Source organism: Chelmon rostratus, chromosome 12, assembly GCF_017976325.1.
Source record: "Chelmon rostratus isolate fCheRos1 chromosome 12, fCheRos1.pri, whole genome shotgun sequence".
Lineage (NCBI taxonomy): Eukaryota > Metazoa > Chordata > Actinopteri > Chaetodontiformes > Chaetodontidae > Chelmon > Chelmon rostratus.
Window position 1 is genome coordinate 7,716,866 of NC_055669.1, and position 14,760 is coordinate 7,731,625.

Sequence of the window (14,760 nt, forward strand, 5' to 3'; positions counted from 1 at the left end):
CTCCTAAAATAAAGATATGATTAACTTGAATGACATTTACGTTGTCTTGCAAGAGAGACTTCCACTTTTGAGGCGTTTAATGTGAGAGACGCATTAAATTGTTCAAGCTTTTAAGACCGTTTTCATAATAAATATATATTTCTCTGCAGAAAATCTCATCGAAGCGGAAAACTCTCTCAGTCTAGCAGCCAAACATGATTCTTAGCCTCATTAAGACACACACATTAGCACACCAGCATTCTCATTGCATCACACTGCTCCCTTTCTGCCGACTGTATACATCTGCTGTTAACTTTGCCAAGTCACTTGCAGTAATTCATATTTGGAGGAGGGGAAATCTCCAGCAGTTAAGCCCAGCTAGGAAGCAGATTTTAATGGTCTGTTTTCCAAAGACAGATGCGACCAAATTGACCTCATGTAAGCATGTGGAGCGGAGGTCACGAGTGAGTGGATTCAATTTCCAGAAACAATGTCCAAACATGCGCTTACGGAGCATTACTGTCACGATGACAGACAAAGTGCCACTGATGCAAGACTAAATAGAGTTTTAAAAGAGGACGAGAGGCTCTGGGTGCTTCATGAGGTAAAAATATTAAGCGTGGCATGATAGTACAGTCCATTTATTGATTCTATATGGGCAGTTATGACCAAAGCTGAGCAAACAAAGCTAAAGAGTACAGCACCTCTGTCTGGTTGTGGATCCATAGTTATCTAACATCTGAGTGCTGGCCACCTCCAGGTTCCAGTCACACATCTCCAGCAGCTTGAGACACTCTGACCTGCTCCTCAGACCCAAACAGAAGAGCTGCTCCACCTGCAGAGAGTCAGATAACAAACAAAGATCAGAACAAGTGTCCAAAGAAGCCAGCAGTTAGGGCGGGAGAAGACATTACGGCAGGGTCACAGGGTCAGATACTGTATGAATTCATTGTCTTTACTCCTTCAGGTGAGGGTGATTGCAGCACCAGTAAGCGTAATGTGGCATCATTTCAGTCAGTGTCTTGCTCCAACACACTTCTGTTGCTCGGAGTGAGTCTGAGACCTTTGGGGTGCATTTTTATTCATCCTCTAAACTTTGCAGCCACCATTAAGGAGAACTCAAGCGTTCCCTCGTGCCCACTGTCATACGAATACATCTTGCCACAGTGGCCCCCAACAGGCGGCTCAGAGGCTGCCGAACGCTGCTGTACACACATCAGTGTCTATATGTTTTTTTATTTATAGTCGGCTCATTGCAGCACTGACCTGATTTTCCCTTGAGGTTCAACAAAGCTGCTGCCCATAAAGTAAAAATGGCAATCAGGAACTTGACTAAATGACTGTTTTACTGTTTGCAGTTATGTCCCGTATAAAAAAAACTGTATTAGAGAAAAGGCCAGCCGTGAGATGTGATGAAGTGGATCTCTGAGGACCCCTGTGCAGCACAGCAGTGTTTACTACTGAGGGCTCTGGGTCTCTTTTAGTAGCTGCACTGCTGCAACATAATCGTGCACTTCAGAGGGTCTTTTATTGTGATGGACTACAACCATGAACTGTTTGTTGGTCTTACTTTCTTTTTGTTTTTTTTCGCAAACTCAGTTCTCCTTTCTTACAGCTACTCTTTTTAACAGTATGAGACTCCTGTTTTTATTTGCTCCTGACTTTGTCTGCAGCTATTTATTCCATGTCAAAGCCATTTCACAGTTTTTTTAATATGATGAAAAAAAAAAACATTTTAAGGCAGTTAAAGGCTATCACTTGTACCAAAAGTATAACTGAATACAAAATAAATAGTACTACTAGTAAAATCATTTAAATGAGGTGTAAAAAGAAACCTACAAGCAGAAGCTTTCTATTATTTTTTCTCTTTTACCTTCATTAGTTGATATAATAAATGAAAAGTTAGCTTTAGCTACATGGCTAGCAGGAAAGGCTGGGGCTCAGCATGTTTGGAAACCAGCTGTTTCAGTTAAGCTAGCTATAGCCGCACACACGCCCGCACACACGCCCGCACACACACACACACACACACACACACGCACACACAAGCACACACACAAGCACACACAAGCACACACACAAGCACACCCTGAACCAATCACTGCTTTGGGCATTACACATGGGCACGCCCAGCTCATTATCATGGAAGCAGGAGGGAAATGGGAAATGTTGTTGGAAGTGTTGGAAATAAAATGGGCTGGTAAAAGATAAAAAGCAGAGTCAAACTAATTAAGGCTTAATTTATTAAATCAATTAATTGGAGGTTTTCTCTGATTGACGGTTCAAGAAACAATATAAAACTTTATATTTCTTTTTACACCTCATTTTAATTATTTAACTTACTGTATTATTTATGATGACAACTTGTCTGATCACCTTGTTTACTATTGTGATTACTACAGAATCACAGTATGAGCGTGACTGCAGTGCATTAAGCTTTACCAGTAAATGCTCTCACCTTAAGATAATGCACAGCTTTCTGGACATTCCAGTTGTGGTTCTGGAGGGCAGCTTGGCACTCCTCTATTGTCACACCATGAACTGCCTCCTGCACCTGAATCACACAGCATCGACAGTGTTAGTCTCTGCAGCATCCAACGACACCCACATTCCCCAGTACTGCCAGCGCTTACTGTACCTCAGGAGCACCCGCAGGCACGACTGGGTAGTTTTTGGAGATGAAATCATCTGCATCAATTTAGCATTCATATCTGACAATGAAGTAAGAATTTTCTACTTGAAAAGATTTTTTTTTTTTTTTGCTGTTTTTGGCCCTCAACCAAGCTCTATTGTTTACTTTCAGCTTCACCTGGAAAAGCTGATAGGAATCCAAGTGCTGAGATTTAAGCTTGACTGGATTTGATGAGGCTTTTCGAACAGTCTATCTCTTCCCAAACTGAAGTTGTCTGAGTTCTACTAATTATATTTATCCAAATCCACCTTAAGCCAATCTAATTTCAACAAGATCACACTGACACTGTGTCCCTGCCTGTGATGGGACTTTGCAGCAGCATAATCATGGATTTTATATCTTTACTTACACTGCTGTACTGTTTAAACAACTACAGCTAGTAAATGTGTGGTGCACGTCTACGTCTTGCCTTGAACTCTGCAGTTCAGGTTATATATGGTCCCACACTCTCTCTGCACCTCGTGTGCGGCCACAGATCTCAGTATCCATTACAAAATGCCAAGTGCCTGATCGATGTAGAGCCTTTGGTGTTTTGCAGTGTTTCGGACTCCAGCTCAATCAGGTTCAATTGGTGTCAGGATCAATTGGCCAGTAAAAAAAAAAACAAAAACAAATGCTGCTTCCCAATCTGTTCAATTCAATTCAAAGGAATGAATGTGTCCTCTGTCTCCACAGAATGCTGGCATATTTTAAATACGTTATGAGAAGTTGCTTTTTCATTGTGATTGAAAAACAAGAGAGTATCCTACCACGTTTTGTACAGAAAATAGATTCACATATAACTTCCAGTTTAATTAGTCTCATTTATCGGCCTTCATAAGCTCAGCTGTAGTTCGAAAATGCTATTCTGCTGCTACAGATCAATCATAATTTGGTTCTGATAATGATTTGAAGTTGCACAGGGAGGTAATCAGTTCAATTCTTACAGATTTCAGCCGTTAAAAGCTGCTGCTGTATGTGCCAGAAATTGCAAATTGCTCACTCTTGCTCTCAGTCTCTGAGGGAAAGGGAAACACACATTCGCACATACACACAAGTTTGCCTTCAAGCTATGGACAACCAACAAAAATGACCTTCTGTTGCCCCCTTGTGTTCAGTGTATTCACAAATGTAATATACTGTACACTATAATGTCTTTGTTTTAAAGCAGCACTCAAAAATTGCATTAACTATGAGAAAATACATAAGTTTCAATAGAGAGGAGTCAAGCAAGTCATGTATCAAATATACACCACACTGTATTATATTACAGTCTTATTATTACTTATCAGAACAATCCTACGGGTTTACCCAGAACTTTGCACTGATATTTGATAATGATGCTCGTGATATGAAACTAAGAACAGATGGATATTTAGTTTATTTCAGGACTGTACTGTTTTTATCTTATTTACAAAAAAGCAATCAAAGGGGTATTAAGGAGGACATGAGGTAAAATGTACTGCAGGTAAAGTATCCAACTGCAGGGGTTTCACATCTTTTATGAAAGAGAAAGTGAGAGAACTTCAGGCACTTTAATTGTTGAAGGAAGAAATAACATCTTTCAGCACATTTCCAATGAGAATTTGCAAGGGCAATCCAAATATCTGTGACCTTACCATTCTCACCCTGTCAGCGGAGCTCCCTCCTCCGTCTGTCCTGGTGCAGGAGGCAGAGACCACCGCTGCTGTCAGCCCATCTGAACAGACGCGAGGGAGACTAACTGATGTCTTCATCCCTGACCGGGGCCCACCCAGACTGCTGTTATTGTTGGAGGAGAAATTAGCCTTCAGCTCGCCTGGCTGCATGAGCCCCTGTCCCTGGGTGTGTCCCTGGAGAGTCTGGCTGCTGACCACCATGGGTCTGACAGTGGCGGTATTAGGTTGCCGTACATGCCTTTCCTCCGCGCCGCCGGCAGGCAGGCTCTCCGCCTCCCTGAAGAAACGGTCATAGCGATCGAGGTATGGAGGCCTCTCTGGTAGAAGGTAATAGTGGGTGTTACTAACTTTCCGTCCATCACGGACGATGGGGAGGATACATGGGCCCTTGCTGGTGGCGTCCTTCCCCTGCGCCTGGATCACTTTGGGTGCAGCATATTTAGGATCTGAGGCAAAGCTGTGTGTGGTAGGCATGAGTTTACCTGGAGAGGTGGAGAGGTAGGAGCCATAGGTGTGTGTGGAGGGGCAGGAGGTAAGTGGGGCCTGCATGGTGGTGGGGCTGACAGAGTAGACCCTCTGCTGAGGGGAGCCCACCACCAGGCCCATGGGGCTGGGAGTCCTGGACCCTGGCTGGGACAAAGGGTCCCGGGGAGGGATCTGAGGTGGTCTGTCCTGGCCTGGGCCTGAAATGTCCTCTGTGGTGTCAGCTAGTGTCGGTGACAGGGAGAGATCCCTTGACCAGCGAGCAGATGTGTAGTCTCCTCTTTTAATGGGGCGAGGGGGTATGGGGACCCGTGGGGGGATCTGGGGTTTGTCCTCAATGGAGGAGAGGACACTCTGCTGGTGTTCCTGCTGGGTCTGTGGAGTCTGGGGACACGAGGCTGAGACCTGGGCAGAACTTCCTGTCGGTACATTAAGCCTTCTCATGCACTCCTGCTGGAGTTCTTGGAAGATCTCCGCTGACTGGGAGAAGGAGGTGGACAGGCCCTGTCCCTGCCTGCTGGGGAGAAAGAGGTTGTCCTCTAGGCCTGGTCTGTCTGGGCCCCTGGAGACGAGAGCCTCACCCTCCACCTTCTGTCCAGGGGAGGGAGCCTCATCCGGACAATGGACATCACTCTGCTCCTCCTCATGCTGCTGCTGCTCCGAGCTGTTGATGGAGCTCACCTTTGTGGAGAAAGAAGGTTTGTAACTGTTATGGATGTAGGTGTTATGACAACAGGACATAAACATCGACAGAAATGTGCTGTAACACCTCCTACCGTACCTCCATATCGTCTTCGTCTTGGGCTACATCGTCATAGGCTGGGGTTGGGGGCAACGGCCGGGCATCCCAGTCCACAACAGGCGTAGGGTGAAGGGGGCGAGGCAAGGATCTACACGGACTCTGAGGCGGAGTCCGGTCCAGGATGTTCTCCGCTTCCAAAGCAAGCTTTGCCAGTGAAGGAATTTGAATTTCAACCACAGGGGAGGGGGAGGGTGTGGATGGGGGAAACTCCTCCCCAAAGTCAATGAGGGACACTTCACTGTTGGGGTTGTAGCCTGAGCCTAAGGGCCGGCCAGTCCCCTGCTTGGAGGCAGAGACCCACGCAGCTGGTTTAAGTTTTAAGCCTTTGACAGAACCCGTTTTCCGAAGCGATAATCTTTTTAGTCCTGCTGAAGTCAGATCCTCGTCATCGTTTACTGGATCATAGCAAGGCTCTGGAGACAAAAACACACAGGACATTCATTACTTCACTGAAAACTAATTTCAGAGACTGATGACACTGATGCTCTTTAAGGTCACTTCACACCACAAATACAAGACACACTCCACTCCAAAAAAGTCTCCTGGTTGAAGTTAGTCCTACAGTGCACAGCAAGGACACTGCACACCTGTTAGAGGGACGCAAGCGTGGAAAGACGGAGAAACAGCGATGTTAAGAGAGGAAGTGAAAGTAGACGACAGAATCACTGCAAAGACAAACAAAAGGAGAGACAAAAAAGTATGGGATGTACCTTTGAGGAGTGGAGCTAGGAGAGAACAAAGAGGGCAGGAGCAATGGGTGAGGAGCTGCTGAGGGAAACCAGACTTACTCTTGATTAACACTGCTGGTTGAGGAGGGCGAGGAGGAGGCTCCTCTGGACAAATAAAAGCATATCCCGCCACCGCAAAGGAGAAACAGAGAGAAACAAAGACAGCAGCAAAGAAAAAAAAGATTAGGCGAAAGAAACAGGAAGCAAATGACAGAATACATAAGCTGTGTTAAGAACAATAAAAAGCAAGCTGTTTGGTTTTTCCAAACCAAGAGCTGCACTGTCATGACCTTCAAATTTAAACCCATCTCTGTAAAATGTAGAATTTGATTATTTCATAATTGTAACGATCAAATCTCAGTTATTAAGAGGTCAGTGATGTTTACAGTCACAGAGGTAAAACAGATCTATAGTTTAAATTATGATCAGCTCAGAAATATTCTACATATATATTCTTTTTTTTCTTTTTATCAGAATGTGAATATGAACATGCAGTTAATGTACAGTGACAGGAAAAGGCCAAACAGCATAAAGTTTCTGAAAACACATTTCTCCAACATTTTAAGCAAGATAACTTTTTACTTCCTTCTTTTACAGTTTCAAATAGCATAAAAATAAAAGAGCACCCTGCATGGTCACCCCTGTTTTCGCTGCTCTTTTCAGGTCAATCCACAGCTGATGTTTTGATTGACTGTGAGGGCCACTGCAAAAACCTTCAGTTTGTGTCTCTCGGAGTCGTCCATTGTGGATTTTGAGGTGTGTTTAGGAGCATTATCCTGTAGAATTATTATCCTTCCTGTAGAAGCCATACTCTTTTCATCTTCGGCTTTTTTACAGGCAGTGTGATGTTTTGCTTTCAGAATTTGTCGGTATTTAATTGACTCCATTCTTCCCTCTACCAGTGAAATGTGTCCCGTCTCACTGGCTGTAACACAAGCCCAAAGCATGATCGATCCACCCCCTGTTTGACAGTAGGAGAGGTGTTCTTTTCATGAAAGTCTGCACCCTTTTTCTCTGAACATAACTTTGCTCATTGTGGCCAAAAGGTTCTATTTTAACTTCATCAGTCCACAGGACTTAAACTCTAACTTTAAAATACATCAGGTTTGTTTAGATGTTCCTTGGCGAACAAATTTTGTGGTGAGGACGCAGGAAAGTTTCCCTCTGATGACTCTTCCATGAAGCTCATATTTGTGCAGGTGGTGCTGCACAGTGTCTTCTTATATTCTTTTCCTGCTTTGTTGGCATCAATTAATTTAATTTTTAGACTTCTAGGAAGCTGCCTAAAGGAGCCCATAGCAACTGATTGTTGGGACTGAGGAGTCACAGTATTTCTAAAGCTTTGAAATTTGCATCACTTGTGCACTCAGCCTTTGATGATGACGAACAAGCCACAGCCCTAACAAGTTAATTAAGGTCTGAAAGTTATCAGAAAGCTCAAATCTCTGCATGGTGCTCCTTTTTTCCCCTCAAAACAACAATAGTGCATTAATCTTGCTTAAAATGTTGAAGAGGATGCTTCATCTTTAACTTTATGACTTCTGGAGATTACTCCTTCTACTCACTTGACTACTGACAGTGATAGAAATTTTGACCAGGGGTGTCTGCCACTGTATATGATCAAAATTGCAGAGCACCAACCCTGTTCCAGCTTGAACTTTTAGCTCATGAGCTAAATGCTAAGCATTTTGTCAGTCAGAGTGGTCATCATTATGGCCTAGTTTAAGTCTTTATTTGCATCTCTTTTACTCACTTCTAGCTCGTCCCGGTAGCTGTGTGGGCCGAGCACCACTGAGGTCTACACCAAGAACATCAGGGGGATCCATGGGGTTCCCGAGGTACAAACTGGAGGAAAGAGAGGGACAGACTTAAATACAGTAAATGCCAAAATATTGAATCTAACTAACCTGTGTTTTTATGTTGCATGTGCTATTGTGCTACCACCATCTGTTGGTGAGAGTGCATTACTACAACTCAGAAAAACCCGATCAGATGATTTTAAATGACCAACTTCCAACATAAGGCATAATCATGATACACATTTATAAAGTTATGAAGAGACATTAAACCATGTGAAAAACTTCTACTAAAAGAGCAAAGCTTAACAAACACAAGCAGCTCCTTACTCGTCAATCCTGTCAGGGAAGCCCCAGCAGCGATGAGGGTTAGAGTCCCCGTGTCCTGTGTGGATGAAGCTGTTCTTGAGCGGCCGGCTGATGTCGTGAGCTGACAAACCTGCGACTGATGTCACCACGTTTCTGGGGAACTGTCCCACCTTAAGCGTCCGTTTGTTTTGACCTCGCCACCAGTAGTTCTCAGCCCTGAAAGATGGAAATACTGAGGATGAAACAAGACCAACCACAGCTGTTGACATGGAGTCATCTGCAGGGACGCACCACACCGAATTATTCTAAAGGACCTTCATAGTTTTATTACAATTCAATTCATCTAGTTTAATAGAAATCCAATATCTTTCATAGAGTCAAAAGCTCTACAAGATCACTGGGAGAGAGCTGTAGACCGTTTAAACAGTATTGTTAAAGCGACAGATTTAGACAAAGGCCTCTTGTTCAAAGTCTAAGACACTTATCACACCCACCTCCCCTCTATGATGGTGATGACATCATTGATCTGGATGTGGAGTTTGTCAGGCTCGTCGAAGTCCTGCAGAGCACACATGTCTGTAGGCATGGTCTGTAAAACACACAAAAACACATAAAATACACACACACACACACACATATACATATACACATATATATATATAGATATATATATATACACATATAAACACTGATATATATATATATACTGTACAATAGAGCAAATACTGTACTTAATTAGTCTTTTACACAAAATGTACATATACATATTCAACTTCTTATTTTGTATTTTTTATTTTCCATTGCCTTTGCAATTTGCTATTGTTATTGATGCTGCCTGTAGCACTAAATTTCCCCAGCTGGGGATTAATAAAGTTTATCTTATCTTATATTATCTTATCTTATGAGATACCAAAGTAAATTTGAACACAGCAAACTTTAATGAGTGGGCCATGTTGGCCAAGCTGCATGTACTTTGCAGTACCCCCACAAGGTGGAGCTAAATGTCTATTTATAGGATGTTGGATTTCTGAGAGAACTTTGGCCTCTCAGCACCAGAGGTGTCAAGAGTACCACCAAGTGTCTTTTGTTTGGTGGACTTGCATGCAAACGGGGAGCTATGGAATAGACACTGTTAACTTGAAAAAAACAAAGCTCAAAAAACCCTCATATTTAACACCCTGGGTAGACCCCTGTGGCTACAAAAAAAGACAGTCTTCGTACCTCAAGCAGGAACTCACGCAGGGCGACAAACGTAGGTCTGTCGTCCGGTTTCTGGGCCCAACACTGCAGCATGACATTATAGATATCTTGCGGACAGTCTTCAGGCTTAGGGAGGCGTTCACCTTCTTTATCAATCTTGTGCAGGATCTAGTTTTTTTTTTCACAAAAGAGAAAACCTTAGCCTCAAGATGTTTTTGCATACACACAGTATATGTTTTTATTGAGTTTTTACCTGGCTCCCATTCAGGCCCAGCCAAGGCTCCTGGCCATGCGTGAACATCTCCCACAGAGTGACTCCAAACATCCATGTGTCTGTAGCGTGGGAGAAGGTTCTAGTCTTTAGACTCTCTGGGGCACACCTGCAGCAGGACGGACAAAAAAATTCAACATGGACTGTACACTGAATCAGTTGTCTTCAAGTCTGACCAAAGGTAATGCACGCCCACACACAATATATTCAAATATTAAAAACATTATTCTTTAAAATTGACTAAAAACTAAAATCATGCATGCATATGAATGAAAAAAGTAGAAAGAACGATTGCTAGCTGCTTGACTGACTCAGTATCTTGGAAAGAAAAAAAAAGCCCAGCAAGCATTGTTTTATAAGAATTATCAGCATGGCTGGAATGCGGCTGTGACCAATCAGATTTATCTGTGGAAACTTTGTGCAATGAAATAAATCAGGTTCCCACCCTAACCCCTAAAACCACTCATATCCATCCCTGGACTGCATCCAAGGACAGCTCTGGTTATTGTGCTGCTCTCAGTCCACCCACCATGCAAAGGGGACTTTTCGATGCTCCTGCATAACATAGTGCTCGTGGTTGTTAGGCAGCGCCCTCATCAGGCCGAAGTCACCGATCTTCACCCTGTGAGCTGAGGCCAGCAGGATGTTCCTAAGGAGAGACGGTCAAATATTCAACAACTTCCTGTAACATTACATATTACATCTAAACATACATGCTTGTTCTACAGTTCTGTGTGACCTCAGAAACAGTCACTACACCCTTTTGTAACACTGCAGTGCAAAGGAGCATTTTGGGAAATTGGGGTGCAGCTGTTCATCGTATAATCTTAAATCCTAACTTGGGCTCAATGTTTTACTTAGGTGGCATCAACACACTCACAAGTTCACAGATGTGAGTGTGTAGTACAGATGCTCCAAGAATCACCAGAATTTGACTTTAAACGTGAAATTTTAATCCTGTTATGGTTTTGGTGAATAATCACACCCCTACTAGGAGGAAACAGAATTAAGAAAAAGAAATGGTCCTTTCTGAAGAACAGTTCAGAATGTGACCCAATCATAGAAAATACAGCTCATGTGCCATGCAGCTATATTACACTTTACACTATTACACAGTGTGAGTAACCATGAATAACTATAGCAGGTTTTAAGTGAAGGTATCAAATAAACCTGCAATGTATCGAGAATAAGGTTTGCTGTCTCCTGGGTTATAAAATCAGCAGGACATTCATTTCAAAGGTCCAGCTTTTAAAACCACAGCATGAGAAATCTTCTTAGTGTTTGGCATACTGCAACAGCCGTGTGTAGTCATTACCATTTTATCACAGCTTCAACTGGGAAAATGACTCATTTTTGCCAGCCATTAAGATTTTCTCAAGCATCTAAATCGTGTCAACAGTAAAGTGAAAGTGACGAATTTGTGCAAGGCTAATAGCCCAGACCACCCAGTGCAGCCATCCAACCGGTGACTCATGTAGCTTTTGGGCCAAGTCTCCCTGTAATGGCCTGTAAATTTCTGGGTGGAGGAGAAGCAATCTATATAATTCACCATAAAAAACAAATCCTGAAAGAAAAATAAGTTTCATGGAGAATGTGAAGAATACACCCTCCTTAAAACCATCTTCACAACATTTTATGGCTGTGAAAACGTATTAAATCGTCTAAAAGAAGTTCTCTGTCTCCCACCTGGCTGCCAGGTCCCTGTGGATGAACCTCCTCTGCTCCAGATAGGCCATGCCACAGGCCACCTGCACCGCATACTGACACAGAGTGTGGATCAGCACGGGGCCCTGAGGACGGACACATCGCAGACGCTCCAACAGAGAACCCAGGGGAGCGAGCTCAGTCACCTTCACAACATGGGGAAAGAGGGAGAGAGGGTGGGTGAAAAGAGCAACACGGACCAACAAGCAAAAGGAAAGAGGAATAGACGACGCAGAAGAGAAGGAGAGGTGTGATTTGAATATGAAAGGAGGAAAAGGAATGAGATTAGGAGGAAGACACATGTACAAGAGAAAAAGGAGAACGCAACCTGAACATCGTCCAAAAAGCATCTGGCAAAAACACACCAGAGGAAATGACTAGAGGGCAGCAGAGGGATGAAAACAACAAGGCTGAAATGTCAGCTCTTATTTTAGTCCTCCTCCCTTCCTGTCTCCCTTCTTTCCTCCATCACTTTCTTCAGTCATGACAAAGGCCTTAAGGTGCCTGCCCTGATTTAAACAGGTCATGAAGCTTGCTGAGAGAGTGCCTGAGAGGGACATTTGTGTTAAGTCTGTGTGCATGGGGGTGAGAGTGCAGGGAAGTCAAGAAAAAGAGAGTGACTGATGTACACCTGTGCGTGTATGTCTGTATATCTGTGCTCCCTGCGTGTGTGCGTTTCTGTGTGTCCACTACCATCTTCATCGGGTGTGTGAGCACCACACCGTAGAGGCGGATGAGGTTCTGATGGTCCAGGGAGTGCATGGCGTTGACCTCACAGATGAAGTCCTCCAGAGCGTCGGGCTGGCTGAGCACATCTGTCTTCAGACACTTCACAGCTACGTTCAGCTGGAAACAAGCACAGAGACTTCAGCTGTGTTCATCAGCCTTTCAGTGCTCTTTCCATGGTAGAGGCAGTGTGAGCACACAGATTCATGCACCTGTTTTTATTCATGCCTACATCAGCACAAAATGCAAAGAAGAAAAGAACTGCAGAAGCATGATTGTGGCCCAGTTCTCGCTTTAATTTTTTATGCTTATTCAGAGAACTGAATCGATGTGAAGTGCAGGTGTACTCACCACCTTCCCTGCCGGCGTCAGCCACTCTCCTCTCTTCACTACCCCGAAGGAGCCGTCTCCAAGCTTCTCGAACAGCGTCAGATCCTTCTCTGGGATGAGGCAGGTCAGAGCCTGCTGCTGCCCGTCAAGAGGAGCACCGCTGCCGCCACCACCGGGCTGTGTGGTCAGGACTCCTTCCCCCAGGCCCAGCGGAGGCGTGGGAGACATCTTACGAAAGGAGGAGGCCGGCTGGCCCTGCTGGGGGAAGTCTCCTCCGTCTGGGCGCTTGCCGCTAAACACCTAGATAGGAACAGAAGAAGAGAAAGACAGAATGAAGCTGGCTGTGCGAGGAGGTGAGCAAAGCCCTGGATTACACACAGGAAAGAAAAGATTTATAGTAGGAGGGCAGACCAATAACAGACCCAGTGTCGACCTTGTCGCCCCTGTGTGTTTAGTTTTAATGGATGTGTCCCCTTCTGCAAGTCCCTCAGAGCCACTAAATCCACTGTAGGTGCTGAAACTTCAAAGCACAATTCATCATTCTGCATAAACACTGAGCCTCGTCCTCCTAACCTCTTCTTCTTCTCCTGTCGTAAATGCTAGTCCAGCCATGTGGTGTATGTGTACGTTGTGAGGAGACTGTGGTTGGAAAGACGAGTCAAGCTCTGGCCTGCATCCAGAAGTCAGACGAGTGCCACCACCACCACCAAACAGCGATCCCTCAGCTTTTATCTGGCAGCCTGTCTACACCCAACACACAAACAGGACCCCCACTGACATTCCCGAGCCCCTAACCCTAACCATCAGGACTAAATGCCTAACCCTGACCCTAACCCTTAAGACCAAGTCTTAACCCTCAACAGCCCTGTGAGGGTCTGAAACTGAAATTGGTTAGTGCGTACACACACACACACACACACACACACCATAACCATAACTTGCCCAACCTGAATCCTAACCCTGACCCTAACCTTCTTCTTCTCTGTCTTCACCCTAAAATGTAATGATTTACAGTGCAGGGACCTGCGTTTGCCCCCATAAAGATGGCGAGTCCCCACAATGTGACTGTGTTTACAGATTTATGTCCCCACAACATGAGTAATACATGGCCACATGCGCGCGTGAATACACACACACACACACACACACACACACACACATTATCATTATGAGAGGAACTTCCTGCCCGTTGGCTTAAGCGCTGACAACACAGCAGGAATGACTTGGCTGTTAGGAAGCCCTCATTAAGAAGCACTATTAGATTAAGTGACCTGAATGTTTCTGTGTCCATGTGTGTGTGTGTGTGTGTGTGTGTGTGTGTGTGTGTATCCTTAAGAGCATTCCATTCCCCTAATTTTGAACCCATACAATGTGTGTGCTGTGCAGAGCATTAAGGGAAACTTTTATTTTGTTGAGGCCTTAAAAAAAGACAGTTTACCAAAATAAGAACACACAGAAACTGGATCTGCTGTCAGATGCTGAGGGAAAACGATATCAAGCTACATCAAATCCCATACCAGGTAAAAGAAGGTAATATTTAACGATCCAAGCAATAAGTTCAGTGAATGAGTGAATGAAACCAGTGTGAACTCATTATTGGCTGTTAAACAAAGGTCAGTGCTCAGAAACGGTATCGTCAGTGAATAAGAGGTGTCAATGAATCCCCAGTGCCAAACATATTTGACTGGCCAGATATAAACAGTAGCGAGCGGTGTGTGGTTTCACATTCACAGTGGACCAGACATGACATAATGCTGCAGACCTTTTTTAAAAACACCACATCTCTGTGGTCACTGTGTGGTAAGTGGGTTTCAAATAGGAGGCTCGACATTCAGAAGATTCTGACTATGGCGGCGCAGCACACACACGCACACACACACGCATGCACGCACGCACACACATACACACAGGGGGCTGAGGAAGCAGATTACTCTAGCTGAGGATGGTGCCAGAGGGGGAAACAGACAGGTGTAATTATAGACGACAAGCACCATCCTCTAGGCACCACGACTTCCAGTGAGAACAGCCAATACACACACACACACACACACACACACACACACACACACACAGCACTGGCAACGTCTGCTCAGTGTTCCTTTA

General features: G+C 44.3%; 1 protein-coding gene across 5 annotated transcripts in view; it reads right to left on the bottom strand.

The window, feature by feature from the left end:
* Positions 1 to 14,760, bottom strand: part of tnk2b (tyrosine kinase, non-receptor, 2b) — a 55,361-nt gene that overhangs the window by 3,039 nt on the left and 37,562 nt on the right. For 4 of the 5 annotated variants that reach the window (XM_041948749.1, XM_041948747.1, XM_041948745.1 and 1 more), the window contains 13 exons: positions 12,679 to 12,957; positions 12,295 to 12,447; positions 11,584 to 11,747; positions 10,427 to 10,546; positions 9,880 to 10,006; positions 9,648 to 9,794; positions 8,921 to 9,015; positions 8,448 to 8,642; positions 8,075 to 8,166; positions 5,573 to 6,006; positions 4,270 to 5,472; positions 2,438 to 2,533; positions 684 to 814 (listed from right to left, as the gene is read on the bottom strand). In XM_041948749.1, coding sequence (XP_041804683.1) covers positions 684 to 814; positions 2,438 to 2,533; positions 4,270 to 5,472; positions 5,573 to 6,006; positions 8,075 to 8,166; positions 8,448 to 8,642; positions 8,921 to 9,015; positions 9,648 to 9,794; positions 9,880 to 10,006; positions 10,427 to 10,546; positions 11,584 to 11,747; positions 12,295 to 12,447; positions 12,679 to 12,957 — 3,236 coding nt within the window. Of the gene's footprint in view, positions 1 to 683; positions 815 to 2,437; positions 2,534 to 4,269; positions 5,473 to 5,572; positions 6,007 to 8,074; positions 8,167 to 8,447; positions 8,643 to 8,920; positions 9,016 to 9,647; positions 9,795 to 9,879; positions 10,007 to 10,426; positions 10,547 to 11,583; positions 11,748 to 12,294; positions 12,448 to 12,678; positions 12,958 to 14,760 lie in introns of those variants that run through there. The other variant, XM_041948750.1, reaches the window with a different exon arrangement.